This window comes from Camelus ferus, chromosome 15, assembly GCF_009834535.1.
Source record: "Camelus ferus isolate YT-003-E chromosome 15, BCGSAC_Cfer_1.0, whole genome shotgun sequence".
NCBI lineage: Eukaryota > Metazoa > Chordata > Mammalia > Artiodactyla > Camelidae > Camelus > Camelus ferus.
In genome coordinates, this window is record NC_045710.1 from 49,896,251 (window position 1) to 49,923,448 (window position 27,198).

At 46.6% G+C, this 27,198-nt stretch overlaps 1 protein-coding gene across 5 annotated transcripts in view; it reads left to right on the forward strand.

Annotated features, from left to right (window-relative positions):
• ARHGAP25 (Rho GTPase activating protein 25) overlaps positions 1-27,198 on the forward strand; it is an 86,805-nt gene that overhangs the window by 36,235 nt on the left and 23,372 nt on the right. For 2 of the 5 annotated variants that reach the window (XM_014566066.2, XM_014566068.2), the window contains exons 2-4: positions 5,502-5,701; positions 12,922-13,009; positions 17,167-17,283. In XM_014566066.2, coding sequence (XP_014421552.1) covers positions 5,502-5,701; positions 12,922-13,009; positions 17,167-17,283 — 405 coding nt within the window. Of the gene's footprint in view, positions 1-4,936; positions 4,955-5,501; positions 5,702-12,921; positions 13,010-17,166; positions 17,284-17,558; positions 17,797-24,026; positions 24,259-27,198 lie in introns of those variants that run through there. The other 3 variants (XM_014566069.2, XM_014566070.2, XM_032497716.1) reach the window with 3 other exon arrangements.

The window sequence follows — 27,198 nt, forward strand, 5'->3', positions numbered from 1 at the left end:
CGGGTCTGAGAGTCTCATGTCCTGGCTTTCATTTGTGCCTCTTCTCTTCCCATAACCTCTTTCTTAACCCACAGTCCTTACCTGTCAAAACCAGAACTCTGGGGACCTCGAAAGTTCTCACCCCACCCTCATCTTCTCATCACGCCCAGAACAGGGCTTCCCTGCCTGTCCCAACCCACCATGTTTTCTGACTCCCTTCCATGCTTTGTGAACGGTTTCCCCAGTCTGTGAGCTATAACCATATCCATACTATGATAACGACGCTAATAATAACAGCCTCCATTTAACGCCCATGTTTTAAGAAGCAAACGTTGCCTGGGGCCTGTCCACTGACCACTATTCATCCTCATGGTCCGGCCTCCCCACAAGGTATGTGTTATTATCAGTTTCACAGAGGAGGAGACTGACCCCCAGGGACCGACATGACTCCCCCAGGGTGCGCATGAGAAGCCTGGGCCCTCCGCTACCTCACCCCGCCTTCTCTCCATCAGGCCCTGTGTTCGGGGCTGGGGGTACGTGGACAAACAAGGCCAAGCAGGAAGGCACAGCCGCTGTCTTCTTAGCGTTTAAGTGGAGAGGGAAGACAGGGTAGGAAAAAGGACCAGACAGGATGACAAGTGGCTTGAAGGACATGTGGTCCTGGTTAAGAGGGAACAGAGCCCAGGGAGTGACTCAGTCCGGCTGGACTGAGAAGGCTTGTCATGGAAGATGTGGCCTGAAGTCTTGAAGGACGAACAAGAACTTTCAAAGAGGTTGAACTGGGGGTGGACTGGGGTTGGTGGGGAGAATATTCCAGCGGAGGGAAGAGCATGTTGTCTTGGATGAAGTGCAGGGTGGGGACAGAGAAAGAGCAGGAAATGTAGTGGAAAACTCCCAAAGGACCCTAAACCCCGTGGGAGGGAGCTTAGCCTTCATCTTTTAGGACGAAGATGTTGGAGGGTCATTGAAGGCTTTTAGGAGGTAAGTAACACGATCGGATTTGTGTTTCGAAAGGACCAAGCCAATAAGCCATCAATGGGCTAGAAGTGAGACTGGTGGAGGGAGACAGGGAAATATGGCAGGAAGCCAGGGAGAGGACAGAAGGGCCCCCCAGACCATGTTGGGGTAGCGAGGAGGGCTGGATCAGAGAGAAAAAGACTTTGACTGTGATGACTGTGGGAATGGGGCAGCTTTCTGGCTTCGCTAGTCGGCTCGGAGGAGGTCACACACAGCACTCCGTGGGGATGAGTGGACTAGAGCAGGCTTGGGTGTGTATGTTGTACAAGGCTGGGGAACGGTGGGATGTGAGGAGGAGGAAGGTGGTAAGTTTAGCTAGCAACACGTGAGATTCCCACGGAGGTAGACGCAGACAGTTGGAGAGAAGGGTGTGTAGCTCAGGAGAGGGTTTCTGGGGGTGAAGCCGTGTAAATTCTGCTCCCTTTTCAAATCTGTTTAAACACGGTTCCCAGACTAACGCACTGCTCAGATAAACATGGCGAGAAGATGTCTGCAGTAGCTGTTCGGTTTGAATCAACTGTCCCCATCTTACCCACACAGGCAGAGCGTCTAAAATCGAATCTAAACTGATGCAGAGTTGAGAGCAGAGGGAAGAAATATCTCAGAAGATTTTGTGATTAATTATTTGGGGGGTTGAGGGGTCAGAAGATAAGAAGATGAGGAGAAGGAAGTGATGACACCTGCCCTGCTGACTTCTCTGTTCATTACTTCCTCCTTCAATTGTTTCTTGCTCTCACTTGCTAACTTCTGCTGCAGAAACAGCATCCCTGTGAACGTGGCCCATCTTCCACGTCTCTCCTTTTCTTTCCAGTGACTTCCCTCACCTGCAGACTAAGACGCAGCCAGTGCAGTTCAGTCACTTCACTTGTCTGTATTTTCTCGTGGACCTTCCTTGCTTAGGTACATGAGATGGCTCCCTATTACCTCTCAGATCAAAGTCTAACTTCTCTGAAGCTACTTTTAATCTGGGTCCTCCAACTTGATTTCTCTGACGAAATGCTGCGCCCACCTTTGTGACCCATTGCGTCTCGTGCTTCGTGAAGATAACACTCAGGTTCCGGGAAGTGCTGCCCACTAGAACTTTCTGTGATGATGGAAATACTCTCTTTCCATGTTGTCCATTACTGTGGCCATGAGCCACGTGGGCTGCCGAGCACTTGAAAGGTGGCTGGTGGGACGGAGGCACTGAAATTGACTTATTGTAATTCATTGTCACAGACAAAGCCACTCATGGCAGGTGGCTGCTATTTTGGACAGTGCAGTGCTAGGGGTTCGTCCTTCCTCTGTCTGCTGGAATGAGCGTGAGTCTCCCACTTCCCCAGAGTGTGCTACGAACTCTGAGCCACTGTCCTCCGACCTCCCGCTTGGCCTCCCCGGTCTGCCCGCAGCCCCCTCTGCAGCCCGCAGCCTGGCTCCGACCGCCTTCCCGAGGGCTGGGAGCGTGCGCACCCGGTGTGCGCTGGCTGGCTCAGAGGCCAGGCTTACCGTCGTGATTTCAGTAGGAGAAACAGCTCCATTAATAGCAACAGATTTCTTTGTTTACTTTATCCGGGAACGAGTCACACCCACAGGGAAGAGAGACCATTCCAAGGAACTCAGCAGGAAAGTTAGTCGAAACCAAGTCCAACTCAGGGTCCAACTCAGACTCTCTTCCCTGAGACCTGAATCATCTTATGACAGAGCTGGCTGATGGGCAAGACTGAAGTGGGAGGTGGCTCCCCTGTCTCATCTGAGCCCCAGCTCAGCTGTCGTCGCCCCAGTGCTGGGGCCGGGTTCCAGCAGTGCGGAGTTTGTACGGAGCCCTCCGCACGCATGGCCCAGTGCCCATAGTCACATCATGCATACAGTGGCTGCGTGGGGAAATGGGGTCCTTTCTGAAACATACAAGATGCTTAGCCAAGGCCTCGACCGTATGCGTACAGACAAAGGGATTGCCTCGTCACAGGGACATCAAGACCCCTCTTGGTCCAGGCTGAGAGCATCTGATTCTCAGATCTGCTCCCACCTCTGCCAGGCCATTCTGCAGTGCCCAGATTCTTCTAGGGGGAGTTTTGGGGGTTTGCATGTTTCTTTCTGTCATTGTTGTTTTGCCACTACAGAGCATAACAAATTTTGCCAGAGCTGACCACAGACTAGCGTCCCAGCTGCTCAGTTCTTCTGTGCTGAGCTACTTCTCTTCAGTCTACGGTTTCTGTGGGTCTCTGGGGGAAGCCTGGGTTGGGGGCAGGGGGCGCTGAGTCCTTATAGTCACCCTGTGACACCTGCCTGCTCTCCCCGTCTCCTGTCCTGGCTGCCTTTGGTGGCATCACCCTAGGAACCGTGTGAAGCCTCCTCACCATGCACTTGCTAGGAGGGGGGTCCTCCCTCCCAAGTCTGATGCTGCTTCACCTGGATGCTCACAGAAGTCCCACTGGGCTGGGCTACGCAGAGGCTACCGAGATGGGGGAGATGCTCCTGCAGCTGCCAGCATCCCTCACTCTTCTGTCTTCTTCAAAACTTCTGCGTGTGACCCATTCTTCTCATCTCTGCCTACTGTTTACCCTCTTTCTAGTACAAATCCGAGCCCTTCTTCCATGTTACAATCCCTGACCTAGAGAGACCCAGAGATGTATACACTTATTCCAATTCCTTCCTCCCCACTGTCTTCCTGCCCAAACCCTCCTATGGTTCCTTCAGATCATGTAAGCAGTCTGAGAGTCAGTGATCAGCCCCCATAGTGGCTGTTCTTTGAGTGACAGATGGACAACCTTGAAGATAGCAGTGAACCGAGGAGCGAGATCAAAGATAACATTCTTAACCGGCGTGCCAGTTGATATAAAGCAAACCCTTTGCAAGCTCACTGCTAAATCATCATCAAAATGTCAAGTTACTTTTCACTCTTAGCATGTCTGTCCAATAGGAGGTTGAATTAAGTATGTCTTGTGCCCTGGGGTACAATCTATGACTTCTCCAGTCCCTGGTGAGAGGTGAGGGGTGACTGCAAGCTGGCACCTGGGAATGAGGGTCTGTGAGGATCAAGGGAGTCTCGTTAGGGCACAGTCCTCTCCAGCAATACAGGACGACGCATGTAAATAGGGTGATAACTCTGGATACAATCAGAGTCAGTGGAAGAAAGACTTTGTAATGCTCAATAAAATTCTGGGTTTTGTAACCGTATCGTGAACGTAAGTAAGGCTTGAAAACCACAGATCCAGAAGGAGATAGAAAGGATGGAAGCAAAAGCAATGGGAGAAGTTGTTGATTCAAGGCACTGGTGCCTGGGATGAAGGAAGAGAGAAAGCCTGCTGCCGGAGCAGCATTTTGAAACCAAGAGGGAAGTTTAGGAGGTTCTCAGAGATGATCGCTATCCTCGCAGCAGGAAGTCAAGTCATCTGCTGATAAAACAATGAGTCACATTTGCTGCCCTTGGAGCAGGGACTGTGCTCAGTGGTTTATACATGCTACTTTGTTTACTCCACTACAGTTCTGTAGAATGGGGGCTGTGATTCTCCCAGTTTCACAAGTGAGGAAACGGAGGCTCGGAGAAGTTGCGTAACGTACCCAGGGTCAAAGAGTCAGGAAAGAAAGAACCGGCCTCTCCTGGGTGAGATGAGACTAGAGAGTGGAGGGGAGAAAAGGAGAGAGTTGTTCTCGGTGGGAGTCTCCATGGAGACAAGCTGCAGACACCTGGACCTAATCCGATGACAGGCAGAGCTCTTGTGTGAAAACAAAAGCCACCTCTTCCATGCAGTGGGTTGACGGGTCTGGATTCAAATTCTGCTTCTGTGTCCCATTGGCAGATTTGTTTGCCCTTCAAATGCTTCAGTGCTGTCAGCCTCAAAGGAGGGACAGTCTGACTGTAAAGGTCATAGGAAGGCAGCTACAGGAAGGCTTTTGGTCCAGCAGAAAGGGCTGTAAACACTCTCAGGGGGCGGGGGACAGAGAGCGCCTGATGACGCTGGGCAGGAAGATTCAGGAGGTGCCAACATCCTGCGCGCTGGCTGCGTGGACAGGGGCCGGGGACTCGGGGGGGCGGCTCTGCGGGGGCAGGGCTGTATGGGACAGCGAGGCGGGGGTGGGGGGGTGGACAGCAGCCGCCCTTCTGAGGAGCAAGCCCGGCAGCTTCTGCAGCTGCGTGGGGCTCCGCCTGAACCCTGAGGGCAGAGGCATTCTTTTCTCCCCTCTTGTCAGATATTGACTCCCACGCAGGAAAAAGGAAGCACCTTTTGTCAGATGCTGCGGCCACTTCCTCTTCAGAAGGCTCCAGCCAATCTCGGGCTTTGCAGAACGAGGGGGCCGACTCCAGCCGCCGGGCCGACTGCGGGGGTGTTGGGCCCCTGGGCCGGCGCTGTTGCGAGCAGCTCCCTCGGCCGGCCCGCCGGGTCCCGCGGCATCCCCCCCCCCCCCCCCGCCGCACATCGGGACCCCCGAGCCCGGCCTGGCTGGGGCCCAGCGCTTCTCGGCCCCTCCCCGCACACGGCTCGCGTCCCCGGCCGGTCAGCCCGCCTGTCTGTCCCTCTCCACAGCTCGGTCAAGGAGCGTGATGACCGGCGAGCAGATGGCGGCCTTTCACCCCACGTCCACCCCCAACCCGCTGGAAAGACCCCTCAAGATGGGCTGGCTGAAGAAGCAGAGGTCCATCGTCAAGAACTGGCAGCAGAGGTACTTCGTGCTGAGGGCGCAGCAGCTCTACTACTACAAGGACGAAGAGGACGTGAAGCATCAGGTACCTGCCCGGCCATTTGCCCCCTTTCCAGGGCTGAACCCTCCCAGGTTCGGGAGGAGGTGGAGCCCCGGAGATCGCTGTAAACTCACAGGGGCTTTCCTACTAGGACCAGACCCCTGTCCTTCTGAGAGAACTTGGCTGTCTCCTTCTCGCCATTTCCTAGACACCGAGTTGCAGAGATGACAGGGAAGTCCCCCTCCCCGGAGCCCCAAGATGGGCCCTGTGGTGTTTCCCAAAAGCAGCTCTAAGTCAAGGCTGGTAACATGGTCTTGATGGGGATTCCGAGCCTATGGGCTCAGGGAGAGTGGATTCGGGTTCAAGGAAATTGATTTGGGGCTTTCATATCTTTGTCTGTTCAGTCAGTATTTATTGAGCATCTACTCTGTGCCAGACACTGTTCTGGGTCCTTGAAATAACCCAGTGAGTAAAACAGATTAAAAGTCCCTGCCATGTGCAATTTAAAAGATGTTGAGGGGTGGGGGGAGACAGAAAATAAACATAGTAAATAAGAAAGGTATGTGATGTGGTAGAAAATGACTAGTTCTATGAGGAAAAAACATAGAATGGGCTGGGGGGGTCAAGTGTTTGTGGGGGGAGTTGGTACAACTTCAAGAAGGGCGATCAGAATGACCTCATGAAGAGGGTGACATTTGAGCAAAGATGAAAGGGGGGAAGCAATTAGCCAGGTGGATCTCTGGGGAAAGGGCACACCAAGCAGATGGGACAGCCAGTGCAAAGGCCCTGAGGCAGAGCATGTCTGACATGTGAGAAATAGCAAGGAAGTCACTATGGGGGCAGCAGAGTTAGGGAATGAGAGAATCAGAGGGGATAAGGTCAGAGAGGGGAGAGCAGGGGATCAGGATGCAAACTGCAAAGGACATTGCAGGCCATTGTAAGGACTTGAGTGTTTACATTGAGAGAGATGGGAGGCACTACAATGTTTTCAGCAGAAAGCGGACATTCTTAGGTTATGTTGTAAAAAAGATGGCTCTGGCTACCATGCTCAAAAATAAATCCAGGGAAGAGGCATAAAGGTAATTTAGATGAGAGGTTATAATGTTTAGAATCTCAGTGGGAGTTGTGGGCTGAAGGAAAATGATTAGTTTCCTGACAGACTTTGAAAGTACAGTAAACAGGATTTCCTGATGCAGTAGATGGGGCTAGAGAGGGCTTTGATCCTAAATCTGGGGCCTGGCTCCTTTCTTCCTGCCTCGTTGATTGCTCATGGCCATCACGGTGCCTGAGAGTGAAACAGGGTGCTATTAACAGTTACCCTGAGACCCCAGGTGGAACCTGTATGTCTCAAGGCAACCAGGTTGACTGGAAACCCTCTCTAGAGCTCACATCCTTGGAGGTGAAAGTGTGGGCTTGGCCAGAAGGAACTTGTTAGGGAAGGCAGATTCTAGAATCTTCTGGAGCCAGAAAGAAAGCCCCCAGAAGGGTAGGGATATTAGAGGTGGATGGCAGGGTCTGTAAAGCAATGAGAAGGTCACGGTGGGAGAAGACAGTTCTCAGTAAGGGCAGCCTCAAGGCTCTGTGACGCATCAGCAGCATTAACCAGACCCTCCACCCGAGGGCTGTGAGCGTCCGTCCCTGCAGAGGCTGAGAGGGGCCAGAGACCCCACCACTGACTGTTCTAGCCCAGCGTCCTGTGCATGGCAGCCAGACTTCCTTCGCTTTGTGAACAACCTGGACTCTATCAGAACCAAGCAGTTACTGGCTCAGCTGGGGGTCCTGGTGCATTCATAGCCAAGGCAGGAAATCTTCCCATCTGCAGAGAGTGAGGACGACGGCTATAGCGTATTGGCCTTCCCAAGTCAGCAGAAAGGGGAGCTCAGCGAGGCTCACTTCCGCGAGGGGTAGCAGGTGACCTCGTGTTCTTTTCCTGGTTCTTCTACCATCTGGCCATGTAATTATTTAATTCTTCCTGGACCCCTCTTTCTTCTTTCGTTAAATAAGATTATCTTACCTGGCCTACATTTGTCACAGGATTAAGTGATATGAAACACATGTTAAAAAAAACCATTGGTAAAAGCATAAACTGATGTCAAAGGATAAAATAAATTATTGGAGGTCGTGGCTTTCTCCCTTACTTCTGGAGGAGGAAACTCAGAGGCCTCTCAGGATTAAGTTAGTCTGGGATAATTAGGTGAAGCTTCTTCTAAGATGACAAGCTTGGTTTATTTTTTAGGAAACCTATTAATATATCAGATCAAGAAGTCAAAATCAAGAAGCAAATGAGAAAAACCACACAACCCCTAAATAGATGGCTGAAAAAAAGCACTTGACCAAATCCAAAACTCATTTCAGTGTAAAGACTCCTTTAAAAAAAGCTTTAAGTAATCAAATGATAATTTCTTAGAATATTTTACTTTATATAGATATGAATATTTTGGTTACAAAAGCTGTATGTGTGCATGGTAAGAAATTTGGAGGGTGCAGAAAAATCACAAGGTAGAAAATAAAAATTATCCCAGCAGTAAGAAATAGCCACCTAAATCCTCACTTCTTCCAGTTTCTCTAGACATACACATTTAAAAACTTGTCTATTCTAAATGCAAAATTAGTATAATAATATTCTTTAATTAAAAATTACAGTGTGGTGGGTATAGCTCAGTGGTACAGCATGTGCTTAGCATGTGCAAGGTCCCGGGTTCAATCACCCGCACGTCCATTAAATAAAGTTAACAATATGTCATGAATATTGTCCCTTATGATTAAATATTCTTCCACAATATAATTCTTAATGGTGGCAAAATTTATTGTATGGACAGCCTATAATTTATTAAGCCAATTTTCTCCTAGAAATTAGTTGAGAATTTGGGCTGATGTTCCTATATTATCATAACAAACAGGAATTAAGTGGATGTAGACTTTTTATATATCCATCATTATTTCATTAAGATAAAGAAAAGTCTATTCAAACTGAAGTACTTTTTTAATGCTGTCATTTAAAATTATGCTGGGATTCATAGAGATTGCAAATATCTAGAAGTGAAATGAAAGACATGAACTAAATTCTTGGGAAAAAATAAAGGTCTATTTCCATGCTTTGTTTCACACCATTCATGATTCTGGATGGATTAAAGATTTATGTATGAAAACAAGTTCATTAAAATCCTAGAAGGAAGTGTAATTATCAGCATGATCTTTGGGAAGCAGGTGTTTCTTAAGTGTAGAAACAAAGACAGCACAAAGAAAAGATGAATTTAATTGCATTAATAACAATGTCTGTACCTTAATAACCAACAAAATAAAGGAAAAAGGCAAATAATAAGCAGGAAAACGTATGTTCATATACAAATGGTAAACAAATATTCGTAATATAAAGTAGTCTCAAATCTGTAAGAAACAGCAATTAAAAAAAATGAACAAATGACATAACTGGGCAATTTCCCAAAGAAATGCCATGGCCCAAAAAGCATATGTAAAAAAAGTTCAATCAGTCATAATTAAAGACATGCAATGGAAGCTAATGAGATTACTGCTGTCTCCTTATCAAATTGGTGAAGATTTTTTTCAGAAATTCCCATGTGGGTAAAGACTAGGGAACAGGAATCCTCATGTGCAGCTGGTGGAAAGGAAAAGCTGTACAACCTTCCAGGAGGATAATATGTCTCTTAAAAATGCAAATTTTTTGACCTTGTATTTCTATTTGAAAGGTTTACAACAGTCTTGTGGAAAAATGCCTGGTGATATGACTAAGTTACGCCAAGGAAATTTTATATGTCTGTACATTAGCATACAATTCAGCTGTTGATGCCCTAAGTTAGTAGTTTTTGAAACTGAAAGATATCCATAATATACTTGTTTGGAAAAAAAGAAGCAGTTAACAACAGAGGATGACGTATATACTAATTCCATTCTTGAGGGAAAAAAAATCCTGAATGTGTAATCTACGGGAAAAGACGTGGAAAGAAACACACAGAAGGGTTAACTGTATTTATTTCTGAGGACCGGAGTTACATACAACTTTTAATTTTCCTCTTTCTCTATGACTAAACGATAAATTAGGTGCAAATTTAAAGAGAACACAAATACACCCTGATCCCTAAACAACTCAAAAAAAAAAAAATACCCCAATAATCTTGCAGCAATCAGATGAAAAAAACCTTCGTATCTACTGATGGTGTGTGCATTTGCTGCAGCCTTTCTAGAGAGCAATTTAGTCAGATTTCTAAGAGTCAGAAAAGATCGTTTTGGTTTTAAGAAACTCTCCCAAAGAATAAGATATATGCAGTGCTATGTGTAATGAGAAATTTTGGACCAAATGTCTGACAGAGGAGGATGATTAAATAAGTTATAGATGCTTGTAATATGCCCTTCTAGGGAAGCTTGGGGTTTGATAGAAGGCAGTCTGTGCATTTTTCTCTCTGAGTTCTCAGAAAGGTCTGTCCAGCTCTAACAGCATAATGCCCTGTAAGTCCAGTGACCTCGCTTTCTATGTAACTCATTCCAATTGTCCCATTGTCTCATCTGCTTTCTGTGAAATTACCACAGGATGGTTGTCTCCCAGGGGCATGCAGGGAAATATTTCACAAATGGCCCTCTGGTAGGCGAGCTGATACTTTTCTTTTCTTTTATAGCTATATGAGATGGCAGATGTTCACCAAACTTATTGTGGTGCTCATTTCATGACGGATGTGGGTCAAATTGTTGTACTGGGCATCTCTGCTTGTGTGTGTGTGTGTGTGTGTGTGTGTGTGTTTAACTGAAGTATAGTCAGTTACAGTGTGTCAATTTCTGGTGCACAGCATAATGTTTCAGTCATACATATACATACATAGATTTATTTTCATATTCTTTCCATTAAAGGTTATGTTACTATAAGATATTGAATATAGTTCCTGTGCTATTCAGAAGAAATTTGTTCTTTTAATCTATTTTTATATACAGTGGTTAACCTTTGCAAATCTCAAATTCCCAATTTACTCCTTCCCACTCCCTTTCCCCCCAGTAACCATAAGATTGTTTACTATGTCTGCCAGTCTGTTTCTGTTTTTAGATGAGTTCATTAGTATCTTCTTTTAAATTTTTTTAGATTCCACATATGAGTGATATCATATGGTATTTTTCTTTCTCTTTCTGGCTTACTTCACTTAGAATGACATTCTCCAGGTCCATCCACATTGCTGCAAATGGCATTATTTTATTCTTTTTTATGGCTGAGTAGTATTCTACTGTATAAATATACCACAGCTTCTTTCATCCAGTCATCTGTCGATGGACATTTAGGTTGTTTCCATGTCTTTGCTATCGTATATACTGCTGCTATGAACGTTGGGGTGCATATATCTTTTTGAATTAGAGTTCCCTCCAGATACATGCCCAGGAGTGGGATTGCTGGATCATATGGTCAGTCTATTTTTAGTTTTTTGAGGAATCTCCATACTGTTTTCCATAATGGCTGCACCAAACTGCATTCTCTACTGGGGATCTTTAACTTGGACAAGGCAGTATGTCAATTGTATTTCAGGGGGACTGCAAGAATAAAAAGGAAAAATAATTTGAAAGTGAAGAAGTCTAAGTATTACTACCTTTATTTTTAATATAAAATATTTCATTGTAAGTTTCTATAACAGTTAATAATAGCTTTGAGTTATGGCACCAGAATAAAACGCCATGTTGTTTTTTAGACAGGAGGGAGCGTTACCTGGTAGGAAGAGAAAGAAAGTGTAATCTCAGAGGTACGTGCCTCTCCTAGGTACATCTCTAAACTATTATTTGATAGTTTCATCCCAAAATAGTAAAAATAAAATACAAAATATGTAAATACCCTTTACCGAACAGTTACTAGGTGCCAGGCTCTGTGCTAAATGTCCTCAATATGCTATCCAGCAGCAAATCTCAGGGTCTCTTTTTTTAAGAGGCTATTGATATTATCTAAAGATAGGACCACGTAAGTAGAGGTTACTTTTAAGTAATAAAATTAGAGAAGTGTAGATGGATATTTTTTTGTTTCTCTTGTCCTCCTCCCCCTCCTCCTCTTCCCCTTTCTCCCCCACCTCTTCCTCTTCTTCTTTTTCTTCTGCTCATTTTCTTACTCAGTCTTCGACATTTTCATTTCCAGACCCTCCAGAAACTTTTATTCTTTCAGGCTTCTAAGCTGATCTGAGAGTTCCTTAAGACTCTCGCCTTCATAGCTTCTCTGTTGATTGTTTGTTCTAGAATTAAGACATGCGTGTTTCCTCAGCCCAGAATCAGGCACACTAGCTCCGACAGCCAGTGAGATGTAAATTATGAGTAACTAACTCCAGGACGAATTGACTGTGTCATTTAGACTTTCAAAGTGCTGGTTTTCTCATCTGCAAAGTGGGAGTGGCCGTCTTGCCAGGCTTCTGATACGGGGCTGTGTGAGCGCTCAGGCGACATGGCATGTGACAGTGCCCTGACAGCGGTGAAGCACTGAGCATACCCACGGTGCAGGTGGCCTGCTCTTCTGATAACATATTCTTGTGTCAGGTTACAGATTCCACCCTCCCGCTCCCTCCCTGCCGTGAATGCATGATCCTCCTCCCCACTACCGGGGACATTAAGCTGACGGGTCCCAGCACCTCTGCTGTGATGGTGACGAGCACAGGCTTTGAACGCACTTCTGGGGTGAATTACCATTCTGCCGCTTTACTTGCTGTGTGATGTTGGGCAAGTTACAGAGCCATTCTGATCCCCAGTTTCTTCCCTTGTAAATGTGTGTCACGATACCTCACTTGGAGGATTACTGAAAGGACTAAGGGAATAATATGCATTCAAGGTGCTTAGCAAAGGGACAGACACCTGGAGTGTGCTTCTCAGAAGCTCTTGCTGCTACCAAGACCATATCCCCTTGATGAATCTTTGGATCAGTCCTCAGTGCCCCTCTCTGGCAGCCGGGCCAGTGGTATGGTCTTCCCGGGTCTTGGCATTGCCGCCACAAAGATCAGGTGTCTGGTTCAGCCAGGAAGTCAGGTCCTTGGAGAAGTAGGAAGGGGCAGGTGATGATGACGGCACCCTCTCAGCTCATTCTCAGGTCAGGACCTCGTTCTTGTCTCTCTGGGCACCTGGCTTGCTCTCAGGTAGCTGCCACTGAATTTGACCAAGGTCTGAATTCGAGACTGTGATGCTAGCTTTCCATCTGCCCCCTCCCCTGTCCCATCGTGGTCCTGTCTGTCCTCCAACCTGATTTCAGTTCATAAGTGATCACATTTCTCCTTATCTTAAAGGCTTCACTTTTGATCTTTCAGGGCTGCATGTATCTGCCCGGATGTACAGTCAAGGAGATCGCCACAAACCCAGAAGAAGCGGGGAAGTTTGTCTTTGAGGTCATTCCAGGTAAGTGACGAAAGGCGGGGTAGACGTGCCTTCCATCCCATTTTACTTCTGATCCCAGAAGTCAAGTTCCGTGAGTCTGTCAACCAACTAGCCAACCAACCTAGTAAGAACGCACACTAGTTCTGTATAGAGTTGATGAACTTATACAAGTTCATTATCTAGCATATGATCTAAGTGGATGTGCATCCAGTTCCACCTTATAAGCATTTCACAAGCGCCTGCTTGGAGCCAGGTATCCACCAGGCACTGGGACACTGATCTGAAAGTCCATCATCCCTGCTCACTGCAAGGAGCTCCGCTTTGAAGTTGAGTGGAACAAAGAAATTAACAGTATAAATGGAACCGTGTGAAATCACCATGTTGTTGAGTCACAAATGGTTGACAGTCAACAGTCATAAATGGCTCAACGAGACCTAATAAGAAATGACACCTCCAACTTACTGAGCACTTACCACGTGTCAGGTGCCATAATTCACCAGTCACACAGGTTAGCAGCACACGGGAGGGTGCCTTTTCCTAATCGGGGGTTCCCTTCCTTGAATGCGTTTTGGGGGAAGGGGGAGGTTTGTCTCAGTTTGTCTCAAGGAGAGTTGGCTCATGTTTGTGTAAGTCTATCACACTGAGGCTGCTTCTCCCTGTCTCTTGCTCCTTCACCAGTCCCCTGGGACTGCTGGCCTGGCTGTGCCACCAGGCTGCTGACACAGCAGGGGAGGCCACAAGTCCCCTCGGTGTCCCCTTCCTTTAACTCCCTTCTTACCACTCACACAAGGCAGCTATGTGCATAAGAAACCTGGTGGAGAAGACAGTACAGCAGAGAGGCAGACTGCCCAGTCTGGAGCCAGCCTGCCCGGGTCCACGTCCTGGCCCTGCCACTTACTACGTGTGTCACTGTGATCAAGTTATTTAATTTCTCTCTGCCTCTGTTTCTTCACCTGTGAAATGCGGACAATGATGATCATAGTAAGGACTAAGTGATGACATATACATGAAACACTTGGTACAGTGCCTGGTATGTATTTAGTGCCATGTAATTGTTTAATATTTTGAGAATAACTATAGGAAATTATGTAGAACCCAATTCTAAAACTGGCTATGCCATTTATACAAAACAAAGAAAAACATTTTTTTTAAGTTCAGCTCTTCCTCAATGGCCCCCTTATGAACACCCCCTTGCTTTTTATCTGAAGGTCTACCCATCTCTTATCCTCTTTAGAGGAAAAGCCTACTTTCCCAGCCTCTTTGTTTGGAGACATCCCCACCCCCTTCCTTCTTCTATTCCTAGGATCCCTTCCCCAGCACAACTCGTGGGATGCAACCATCCATGATAGCACATGTCCCAAAGCCTGAACCTACTGAGAGCACCCATGGCAAATTCACTGTGGGCTTTGCACCAAAAGTCTGGTACCCTTGAAGGTTGCTAGGCTAGGGTAGGATGAAGATTTATCCTCTGATTATCACTCACACTTGCAGCTGTGTCCCAGGCTGCCGGGGGAATTCTTGAACAGATTCACAAATGTGCGAGTGTACGCACCCACACTCATCTCATTAAGGACAAACAACAATTCTAAAGCTGCAGTAAGGTAGGGAACCATTTTCCTAAAGACGCCATCGTTCCTGAGGCTCCACTCAACTTAAAATGAGACAGCCCTTTATGTTACAGTGTTGAGAATTTCCAGTTCCTCTTTTTGTCATCCTCTCGTGCAAGAAGGTTCTCAGGGACTAATGCTGTCTTCGTTTATCTGTGGAGCAGAAAGGATGCGAGAGCCCTATTCTGTTTCAGAGGGATGTTGTGATTCCTATGAGATTCTTTTGTTTTGCCCTGAGCACGCTTCACTGCCCATTTTACTTCTGGAAATACCCAGCTGTCAGAATGTTCCTGAATGGCCAGGGCTTTGATGGACTGAACCTTCTGGCAAGAGGAGCTGATGACCCAATGATAAGATGGATTCAGAAGCAAGTTGTCCCAAAGCATTAAAGAAGCTAAGGCTGGGTGATCATAAGATAGGATCAAGAGACTAGAAACAAAGGAAATTTGAAAATATGTTGTTGCTATGCAAGAAAATACAGGTTTGGGCACAACTGGGCAGCTAGAACAGACTCTTTTTTTTTAGCTTTTTAAAATTAAAGTATAGTTGATGTACAATATTATGTAAATTATAGGTGTACAATACCATGATTCACAATTATTAAAGGTTGTACTGCATTTAGTTATTATAAAATATTGGCTGTATTCCCCATGTGTACAATATATCCTTGTAGCTTATTTTATACCTAGTACCCCTAATCCCCTACCCTTATATTGCCTCTTCCCTCTTTTCCTCTCCCCACTGGCAACCACTAGCTTGTTCTCTATGTCTATGAGTCTGCTTCTTTTGCATTATATTCACTAATTTGTTGTATTATTTAAGTTCCACATATAAGTGATATCATTAGTATTTGTCCTTCTCTGTCTGACTTATTTCATTTAGCATAATACCCTCCAAGTCCATCCATGTTGCTGCAAATGGCAAATTTTCATTCTTTTTCATGGCTGAGTAGTATTCCATTATGTTATATACTACGTCTTCTTTGTCCATTCATCCACTGTTGGATACGTAGGTGTCTTCCATGTCTTGGCTATTGTAAATAGTGCTGCTATGAACAATAGGGTGTGTATATCTTTTTGAATTAGTGTTTTTGTTTTTCTTTGGATACATACTCAGGAGTGGAATTGCTGGGTCATATGGTATTAGAACAGGCTCTTTGAAGGAATTATCCTGTTATTGTGAGAAGAATGGGGTTGATGTCTCCTAAAGGAATTTGAAGTTTAATAGCATCCTGTAATTGAAAGGGATTGCTATTAATTTCTTGTCCTTCCTAAGATCTGTGTTTTTTCCCACTTGAAATTCTTTTTTTTCTTTTCTTGCAGTTTTATTGAGATATAATTGACATGCCCCATTTTTATAAGTTTAAGTTGTATGACATGTTAATTTGATATACTTATATAATGAAAATGATAATTGCTACAGAGTCAGGTAACATCTCCATCATATTACATCATTGCCAATATTTTTAAAAATTGAATTATAGTTGATTTACAATGCTGTGTTAATTTCTGGTGGACAGCATAGTGATTCAGTTACACATACATGTATATATATTCCTTTTCACATTCTTTTCCATTATAGGCCATTACAAAGTATTGAATATAGTTCCCTGTGCTATACAGTAGGACCTTGTTTATCTATTTTACATATAGTAGGTAGTATCTGCAAATCCCAAACTCCCAATTTACCCCTCCCACCCCCTTTCCCTTTGGTAACCATAAGTTTGTTTTCTATGTCTGCGAGCCCATCTCTGTTTTGTAAATAAGTTCATTTGTGCTAAGACTTATGTTTGATGCTCTCTTTCTCCCTCCCTTCTCCTTCTCTCTTCCAATTTTTCTCTATTTGTCACTTTCTCTCATTCTTTCTTAGTCTCCTCTCTCCACTCTGCTGCCTTGTCATTTCCTCCACCCTTTTGTCCACTTGATAACATCGAGCCAGGAGGCACTACAGATGTCTGTCTGTAATCTCGGGTTTAAAGTGCAAATGGTAAAAAAAAAAACAGTCCTAACACTTCATTTGTCCATCAACTGTGCCTGCCATTTGCAACGTCTTGTGCAGGCAGGAGAGCAGTCATCTTGAACAGGAGGTGCCATTTCGTGAGAAAGGTACACGTGTGCTCACTGTCCCTCCCTCCTGAGTTGCTGGTCCCTTCCTCACCCCCACAGCTGAGCTCAGGGGTAGCTCCATGGCTGATGTGATGGACTGAAGTTTCAAACTTATACAGGCTGAGCCTGTCTTCTCTGGTACTGACACTGCCCCTGAAACTTCCTCTTACTTTTCTGTAGGAAGTGGCTTTCGTCCTCCATGGGAGTAGATCTCAGCCTAAATCATCCCAATTGCAAACCACTGAGTTCAATGATTTGTCTATAGAATTAATTAGAGCTTTGGCAAAAACAGTAAAAGTGCGTAGATACTCAGTTCTGCTGAGGATGAGTAGATGATGCTTTTGTGTTATTTGACTGGTTGTTTAAATGGACCAAAGAAGCAATCCAGGTTTGGCTTCCCTTCGCTTCCCCTTGCTCTGGCCCCAGACCACTGGCAGACCTTCATTAGTGTTACTTTTTCCTCCAGCGTCATGTGACCAGAGTCGCACGGGACAGGACTCCTATGTCCTCATGGCCAGCTCCCAAGCGGAAATGGAGGAGTGGGTTAAATTCCTTAGGAGAGTCGCTGGCACACCCTCTGGAGGTAAGGACCCCTGCAGGCTTTCCTGGGCAGGTGTCGGTGACATCTCAGGGATGGGAAGGATGTAGTTCCAGACATGATCTTTCCTCGAGTAGCGTTCAAAGAAGACCACCAGGGGACGACTCTGAGGCCACGCTCATTGCCAAGGCTCTAACTTCCCTCCCTGGGGAATCACAAAGAGCTGATCCTAGATTAGCTGGAAGGACTGCAAGCCCTTTGCCCTCACCAGCAAATGTGTGTGATGCCCTGAAGTGGTCCTTTCTCCTCTCTGGACACAGTGCTCTCATCTGTAAAATGAACGGTCGGACCAGCTGATCCTGGTTCCTGGCAGCAGTAACCTTCAGCAGTACCAAGAGCCCGCCCGGTGATGCAGGGTGTGGAACCTAAGAGGGTTAATGGCAAGATCTGCGCTGGAAGCACAAGTTAGGCTGATGAGCACGGGACACCAAAGCTGCCGTCCGGAATCAGGCAGTCTGCCTGGGGAGAGGTTCAGGAACTGTGTCTGGAGCCCTGCAGGTCTGCAACGAATGCTCAGTTGAACGCTTTTCTGGGTTACAAGCGTTTGAGCTTACAAGCTCAAGTTTGAGGTTACAAGTTCTCAAGTGTTTGAGCTCTTTGAAAACACTGGTGTCGTGTCCACACTACAGGAGGGCTTCACCTATAAATAACTGATGTGAAAAAAAAATGAAATTAATGAACAGGTCAATCTAGTATGTGTTTTTCCCTTTCCTAAAAACAGGAAAGGACTGATGTGGATGAGATTTCAAGTGACCATTTTCCTTCAACATTTTAGGAACACACTTATTTGTGTCAACTCCAGGATAAATATGATTATTGATCAGCCAAGCTGCCTGTTATTTAGGAAATCATTTAGGGGAGCTTTTAAATATTTCTTTGATTGCCCAGTAGTTTCTATCAAAAATTATGAGTACCTTAACAATTTTGTGGACATTTGAAAAAATATGGAAAATAATCACTTCTAAAACTATCAGAGGCATTTTTATATCTTCCCTCCAGCTGGTGTTTATACAGACACACACACACACACACACACACACACACACACATACACACACACACTTTTTTTCCCCAGGATGACAAACATAAGATATATGCAATTTAATATTTTTTACTTTATAGCTTAATTTTCCCAAACGACTGTATAATCTTAGTTGATAAATTTCATCCCAATGATGTTAAGCAACAAAGAGGGATTTATTGGGCAGGAGCAGGAGCTACTCAAGGAAACCAAGGGCAGGAATTTCCAGGAGGATTTGAGGGACTGGGACCAAGAACTAACCAGCATGAGCTTATCCTGTCAGTTTTCCTGGGGCCACGTGGCTTCTCTTTCTCCCTCTGCTTTCTCTGCCTGCCTGCCTGTTTCTGTCAGTTAGCAGCCCTCTTGTACTCACGCCTGTCCCAAATACAGCTGTGCCAGCCCCAGCTTTCCTCTGTTTCTCCCTTGATTGCCAGCGGAGGCAGAATTCATCCTCCCCCGCCACCCCATTCCAAACTCCTGGCTCAGCTGGGGTCACCTACAGACCCAGATCTGGGGCTGGGAGGCGGTCCTGTGGCCTGTGACCTGCCCAGGGTGGGGGTGGGGGGGCTGCGGGAAAAGAAGTGACCTGGATGGGACGGCCAGACTCAAGAGCGCCTGCCTCTTACACACAGTGGCAAACAATTACAAAGAAGAGTTACATAGTTTCATTAACCCTTCCCCAGTTCCTAAGCACAGTATTTTTATGGTGCTAATCAGGCTGAGATGAGGTATTTTTTTAATGAAAGCTCCTGGATGGGCTGCTCAGCCTGGAGAGGCGGATCTGTGATTTCCCTTGTCGCTCGAGATTGTGAAATTGATGGTTTCCGTCTTCCCTGGTCCAGTGCTTTAGGCTGTCTGTGTGGACAAGGGTGGTTGATGTTGTCTCATTACGTACCTGCTCTGAGTCAAAACGCTGTGGATGCGCTGTGACCAGCATCTGTGCCCTGTGTGATGCTCGGCTCAGCCTTGTCACGGTGAGCTGCTGCATCAGTCATAATCCACAAGGGGATTTCTCCCTCCCTCACCCCACCTGGAGGCCACCACCGTCAGAAGCAAGTCAAGCATAAGTCCTGTCGGCAGAGGAAAGTCCGAGGGAGGAGAAATAAGAACAAAACACTATTTATGTATTCAAAGAGCAAGGTTTGGATCTGATGTGGCATTTCAGATGCTTTTAAAGCCTCTCATAGAACTAAAATGATAGATCTCAGAAGGAGAAGGCATTTTAAGACAGCAGAGTCCAACCTGAGGCCACGAGACAAGTCAGACATTTGTCTTTCCTGTTTGTAAAGAAACCTCAGCTCTAAAGAAGTAGGTGCCTCTGTAGGTGGCCCTCCTGTGCCAAGGTATCATATTCCACTTGTAAAGTGCCTCTAATCTGGGTCTACAAAATCAGCAGGGCATGCCCCTGCAAACGTTGGAAAGTCACCTGAGATATGTTGCTCTGCTGTCTTTCTCCAGCCCTTTGTAAATTTTCTATGACTTTTTACACCGAGAACCCACCCAGTTCTCATCACTATCGCTACTGCCATCCTGGTTGATGTGCCAGACTGTCTGTTCCAAATTGCAGCAGTGGTCTCCAAATACATCTCCACACATTCAGCCTTGCCTTCTTACAGTCTGTTTTCAATGGAGCAGAAGAGTAGATCTGTTAAACCTGTCATATCAAGACCCTTCTCTGCTCATCACTGTCCAATGACCTCCTTTCTCTCTCAGAGGAATAGTCAGAAGCCTTAACAGTGACTAAGCGCACAATCTGCCCCCACCCCTAAGACCCCTCTGACTTTGTTTTCTAGAACCCTCTCCAGTGCTCATTTCACTCCAGCTTCACCAGCCTCCTTGTTCATCTCCAAATACCCTTGATACATTCCTGCCACAGGGCCTTTGCACTTGCTGCTTCCTCTGTTTAGAATCGTCCTTTCTTAGGTAGCTGTATGGCTTGGTCCCTTGCTTTCCTTGGTCTTTGCTCAAATATCACCTCAGTGAGCCTTCCTCTGATCATCCCACTTAACATTGAACCCCTTTCCCATCCTATCCCTTCTTTCCTCTCCATTTTTCTTTTTAGCACTTACCCACATCTAACATGCTAAATACTTGGCTCATTTGTTTTGTTCATAGTTGGTCTCCCCTGACTAGCATGAAAGCTTCAATCTCCTCATCAGGATTCTTTTTGCCTCTGTTTTCTTCAGTGTTGTATCCCAGGATCTAAGCAGTGCCTGATGTAGAAGATGCTCAAGAAATATTTATTAAATGAATGTGGGGGGAAATGGCCTCCTCCTCCCATAGCAGTGCTATGTCCTACTCCCCTAGGCTCTCCTCTCTCTTAAATGAAGATGAGCTTCTCTGGGAAGTCATTTCAGAAGTGGGTTGCTTCCTCTAGAATTATCTCCCTCCAAGCCTGTCAGTGGTGAGTTTTGGTGAAGCTCTTCATGGTTCGTAAACCCCTTAGAGAATCCAAAAAAGCTATGGGAACTGCCCCCAGAAAACTATCTAGACAAACAATTTTGCATTCAACTGCAGTCCGTCTGTATGCCCCAGGTAATGAACCCCCACTTTAAGTTTTCGAAATGATTCTCACGACTGTTCTGCAGGGCTGAGGCCTCTTCCTGCCCCAGTTTCTTTCCCGGTGCCCTTTCTTTCTCGACAGGAAAGATGGCCTGCAGGGTTCCCACGACACACCCAGCTCTCTCCCCTTGGCTCCTCCTGCCCCGTAGCTGGCTCGGAACAGTCCTTGCACCTTGTCTGACTCTGGGGTGTCGCGGAGGCGGGAGGAGGTGGTGAGGACTTCTCATACATCCAAGCAATTCTCAGACACCAGCTAGGTGTTCTACAATTTGACTCAGTTCTGACGCTGTCCACCCAGAGATAGCTTCAGATTTCACAGGTTAAGGGCTCAGCCCCACAGGACTGCCTCCAACCACACACACACTCCGTGTGCCTCTGGCAAGTCTTGATTATCACCTGTGTGTCTGACCAACCAGCTCTAGACTGGATGTTCTGATGACCCCTTCCTTGAGTTCAAATAATTTGCTAAAGCAGCTCACAGAACAGAGGAAACCAGTTTACTTACTAGATTACTGGTTTATTATAAAGGACATAACTCAGGAACCTCCAGGTGGAAGAGATACACAGGGCAAGAGAGAGCCATGTCTTCTCCCACTGCCTTCCTACCTGCATCTCCTTGTGTTCACCAACCCGGAAACTCTCAGAATGCAGCCTTTTGGGTCTCTCTGAAGGCTTCATCACATAGGCATGATGGATTAAATCACTGGCCATTGACTACTGAACTCAATCGCCAGCCCCTCTCGCCTCCCTGGTGGGTGGGACTGAAAGTTCCAAACCAATAATCATGTGGTTGATTGCACTGGCAACCAGCCTCCATCCTTAGGTGGGATCCAACAATTACCTCTTTAACATAACAAAAGACACTTTATCGCTCTCGGCACAGGAAATTCCAAGAGTTTTAGGAACTCCGTGCCAGGAAATGGGTGGAAGACCAAACATATAGGGCTGATGCTAAGTCTCGGTGGTGCACCTTGGGGAGAAGCACTTTGGTGCCCCTTGGTGTTTGTTCCAGACTTTTCCTTCCTAGACAGCTAATTGATCTCTTGGTTTTTGTTTTTGTTTTGTTTTGTTTTTAACTACCTTTTCCTAAGGGCCTAGCTGGAAAGGTTAGATTAAATTTTTCCCTGGAAGTTCCGGATGCATGTCTAGGTTTCCCTGATTTAAGTTGGAGAAAGAGAAGGAAGGCGGTCACATCCCAACTTCGGGTGACTTGTTTCCAGGCTCACAGATGCCCACATTCTCCAGACCACCCCCTCCTTTCCGTCCACGGGCTCTGCCTTCCCTGGATCTCCACGTTGAAACCTGGTCTCTGGCCCATCCCTAGGGAGCCGGCAGCCACTTTGCAAATTGTGACTCAGTCGGGACCTGTTTTGCCCTCTCCCTCTGGAGGGACTGGCCTGTGAGGTTTTCCTCAGGCCGTTGCTGGGCACAGAAACACAGGACTAAATTTCAAATGGTTCCGCTCCACCCTACCAGGTTGTAAGTCCCTGGGGCAGGTCCCACTTTTAAGCGCCTTTGTGTGTTTGCCAGCACTAGGCTTGGAGTGTATGAATACTGAATTGTTCTGTGCCTCGGGTTCCTTTTTTTGTGATCATTTCTTAAGCCTCTGCAGCCTTCAGGGCGTGATTTCACAACCCCCAGCTCAGTGTAGCCTGTGGGAGTGCGCTGTCTCTGTGACTCATTGTTATTCCATGTGTCCAGTTCTTTCTCTCTAGCTAAACAGAACATTGTGGTGGGGGCAGGTCATTAAGTTTACCTATGTATTTTTAGAGGAGGTACTGGGGATTGAACCCAGGACCTTGTGTATGCTGTACATGCGCTCTACCACTTGAGCTATAATTCTTCCCCACCCCGGGGGGGATGACTTTTGACTTATTTTCATTAATTCCCTCACCACCCTTCCCCTGAGATCCTAACATCAGCCAGCTACTTATTTATTCATTTACTCAACAAATATTCCTCGAGCAGGTGTCATGTGCCAGCTCTGGGGGTTAACAACAGTGAGAGAGAAAAGAGAGAGAAAAAGAAAAGACAAAGCCTCTGCTCTCAAGGAGCTCACAGTCTAGTAGAAGATGCAGAAAGGAAGCAAAACCCACCCCCAAGGAAGACCATAAAATTATAGAATTGAAAAACACCATGAAGAAAAGACTCGTGGTGTCAAGTGGGGAAAAAAATGTCTTTGTCAAGATGTTCAGGGCTTAAACTAGTGATGATTAAGCTTCAATCTGAAGGACCAGTAGAGGCCAACTAGGCAAAGAAGAGGGAAGAGGAATAGTGTCTCAGTCAGAGGAGTAGCATATGCAAAGGTCCTGGGGCAGTAAGGAGAACAGGCTCTGAGGTGTGAGGAAGATGAGAACAATAGAGATAGCCTTGTTAAAGATGTGAGCCTTCATCCCTAAGGTGGCTTGGACCATGGTAGGGGTGGTGGAGATGGAGAAGTAAATAGGTTTGCACAACGTTTCAGTGGTAACATTGCCAGGACATGGGAATGAATTTGACAGGGAAGGAGAATGTGGTGACAAAGATGAGTCCTCCACTCCTGGCCTATGAGAGCATGGAGGGATGAACGCTTAGCTGGCAGCATCACACTACCCAGGACTTTTCCTGGCCGTCTGTCCCTGCTCCTGCCTTCTCCCCCCACGATGCTGAGAATCCATTTCAAGTCTCCTGGGCGTGTCTAGTTGGCTTGCAGTACTCTTTGCTAAACCTTCTCAAAGAGAGGGGGAAATCATCTCCTTTTTTCCCCCAGCAACCCACCTCCAAGAAGGCTCTGAAGGCTCGGCTCAGCCATGTGCAATTTAGTAATTTCCAGAGAAGGGTGGGCTGGCTTCATCAACGCTAAGTGAAATCCTGTGTTCCTGCCAGATGCTTTGATATATGGAGCAATGCTGGTAAGGGCTGTGTGTGGGGTTTTTTTTTTAAACCCACCTCCATGGTATTCCTTGAATGGCAGTTGACAATTAGCTGCTAAGTAAAAGGAGGCACTTATTTTTATTGCAAGCCTTGACAGCTTTATGTTCACTCTTTAAAAGCCAAGAGTCATGTGTGCAAAGGTGAGTGGGGAGGAGAAGTAGTGTGGGAAGGAGGAAGGGAGGGCCGGGGCAGGTGCCGACAGATCCCACGGTTTCAGTGCCCGAGTCAGAACCTGAGCAGTATTCACAAGCATGTGCTGATCCGGAAGCAAGAGAGGATGGATCTTCCAGCCCGGGGAGGAGGGAAGGCCTGAGGCTGGCCCAGCAGAAACTACGATCCGCTGGCCCCCGCCATGCCTCATATTCCCAGGATGCCGCGGTGGGAACTGGGCTGCGGGTTTCCTGCCCTGGCACTGCTCTTTTGCTGGAATTTCAGGAGGAAAACCCCCAAGCTCCAAAAGAAAGGTATTTCTTTTCTCTTCTGTGAGTCCATTCTCCCCCAACAAGACACTTCACCCAGCTCCGGTTCCCTCTCCTGTCTGGGCTGGGGATGCTCTTGGGACTGAGTCTCTGGGGACAAGGTCAGTGTGGAGGGGGAGGGGCAGGGGGTGGGTTCTCGGCGACCTGGGCTGGACTGGAGGCTGGTGGGAGGGGCCCTTGTCCTGAATCCAGGAGTGCTTGAGTGACGATGGAGGAAGAGCCAGGTTAGAAAGGAGGGGACAGCTAATCCTTCTCCTTTCACTCACCCGAACCAGCACCATGTCCTGGGGTGTTCCAGCCAGTCTGAAGAGGGGACTTGAGAAGTTAAGGGTGGAGGATGTCTTCTGAGCAGAGACCGGGCAGCTACCCCCTTTCTCCCTCCCCTCGAGCCTTGAAGATGTCTGAAACTTCACCTGGACAATTTTATTCCACTGACTTTAAACATGAAAGATTAAAGCACTGATTTTAGAATCTCAGAGCAAATACGAACTTGGACAAATGCCTCATCTGAGTCTTGGTTTTCTCCTCTGTCAAATGGAACAATCATATCTACTTTGTAGGGTTCTTATGAGAACTAAAAGAGAGCATGCCTGAAAGCTTTTAGAGTAGGGAGTTTGTCATATAATTAGCTTAATTAATTAAATATATTAATAATTATAATCATATCATATATTATAATTAATTAGGACTGTATCTGTGTAGATGGAAAAGCATCTGTTGATGGTGACAGGTCCAAAGTGATGAGTAGTTATGAATGAATTGGGGGGGTGCTGGCAGAAGGTGGAAGGAGCAGTTAGGCATGGGTTCCCTAAAGGACTGAGTGCAGGCTAGGAGGGCAGCGCACAGAAAGTAGAGCCTGGGTTTTGCCTCTTGGTACCCTTGGGGTGGAAAATGAGTACCTCCCACTCACTGTCTGCTGTCTCCCTCCTTCACTGGTCCTTTCCCTGGTTTCCTGGGACTCCTCTGGTCATCTATTCCCTGATATCTAGGCTATTTCATGTCCATCCACGATCAAAGGGTAGCAGTTAGGACCCAGATGTCAGAGGAGGGTAGAACTCAGGACTGGATCTTTGGAGTTCCAGGGATGTTTTGGATTCCAAATTCCTCGTGTGTGATGTGAGATGAAGAATGACAAAGCCTAATCTAGACAAACTAAAGAAAGAGAATGCCCTGTCCCTCATGGAAGAAGGAACCTGTAGGTCCTATGTCTTCAGAGCAGGCTGTGGTCATTTCTTGTTGGTGGGAATAGCTCTGCCTGGTTTCTAGGCTGGAGATGGAAAGTTCAGAGTCTTCATCATGTGGGTGATATTTAAAGCCTTGAGGTTATGAAGTACATGCAGATGACGAAGGGTAAGTCTGGGACACTCCAGCCTTTGGATGACAGGTTGTAAGGAGGAATCATCTGAGGGGGCTGAGAATGAGAGGCCAATGAGATAAACGGAGAAGCGAAAGCCACGGAAGAAATTGTCTAAGGAAGGAGGGGTGATTGGCCACGTCGCATATGGCTGATGGATCAGTTAAGATCAAGACCGAGAATTTGATCCCTGGATTTTAAAAATGTAAAGGCCATCGATCTCCTTGACACGTGCAAGTTTGGAGAAGTGCTGACTGGGGTACATTCAGGAGAGAAGGGACGGGGAGGAAGTCTACAAGAGAAGCAGTGATTTGGGAATCCTGGGGCAGTAGGGTGGGATGCGAGTGAGGTTGGAGAAGACCCTGGGGGAACTGTCATTGGATGCTGGACCTAAGGGAATAGAGGAGAGAGAGAAAGAAATGATGGAGATAGACATAGAGATAGAAAGAGAAATCAAGATTGGACCAGACACGCAGATTTCCAAGTCATGATGTTATGGGCGCTATCTAAATGCATGGAGTTGTGTGAACTTTCCCAAGGACAATGTCTAGAGTGAGAGGAAGCCTGAGGTGGATGGCTGGGAAACGACACACTGAAGGAGCAGGTGGAGGAAGGGGCAAGTACAGGAGCCTGTAGAGGAGCCAGGAGGGAGATGAGACCAGCATGAGAGTGGATGGTTTCATAGTCATGCAGGGAGAAAGTCTTGCAGAAGAATGAGAATTGACACCATCAGAGTCTTCAGAGAAGATGGGTATAGTGTGGAATGAACTCAGACCAGATTCGGCCATTAGGAGGGCACAAGAAATCCTAGTGGGCAGGTTGGGTGGGAAGATGCAGCTGATGAAACCAGAGTAAGCTGGGTTGCGAGGTTAAGTAAATGATGAGGAAGAAGTAGAGCCTGTGAGGGTGGAGAACCCTTTTTACAAGTAGACATGTTTTTCTATGAGTCTATAGGTGAAGAGAAGAAAGGTGAGTGTTGGTTGATTGCATGAGAGCTGGGGTGGGAGATTATTCTTTAATAAATTGGTAAAAACTTAGACTCACATGCTCCTTCAATTTAAGATGGAAAAGAGGAGTGAAGTCCTGGAAGAGGTGGAAAGGGATGGAACACACAGTTCAAGAAAGCATCAGCTTAGAGGAAAGCACAGGGCACTTTTCTTCCTCCAAGAGAGGACAGGCAGACAGACAGAGAAGGGACAGGAGGAGCAGGGACTGGAGATGATGGGGTTCTCTCATGATGTCTTCCATTTGGGGAAGTAAGGGAAAGAGGAGATGGGGTCACTCGCTGAGACAGAGAGGAGGGAATGGGTGGTGAGCTCAAGGGAGTGGTGAAATTTTTGACCCAAGATCTCATGGACATTGGGCTGCACTGTTCCTCAGTGGCTTGAAGACGGCATGGAGAGGGTAGCGGCAATGAGCAGAGTGGAGATGCTGGAAGGAAAAGGAATGTTGGGCAATGAGTGTCCTGGGGCGAATGACGTTGAAATGCCTGACTGTGGGCCATGGAAGAAAGAGGTGATGAGCACAGGATGAGGTTGATAGACTTGGAAGAGGAGAAAAGTTGGAGGACT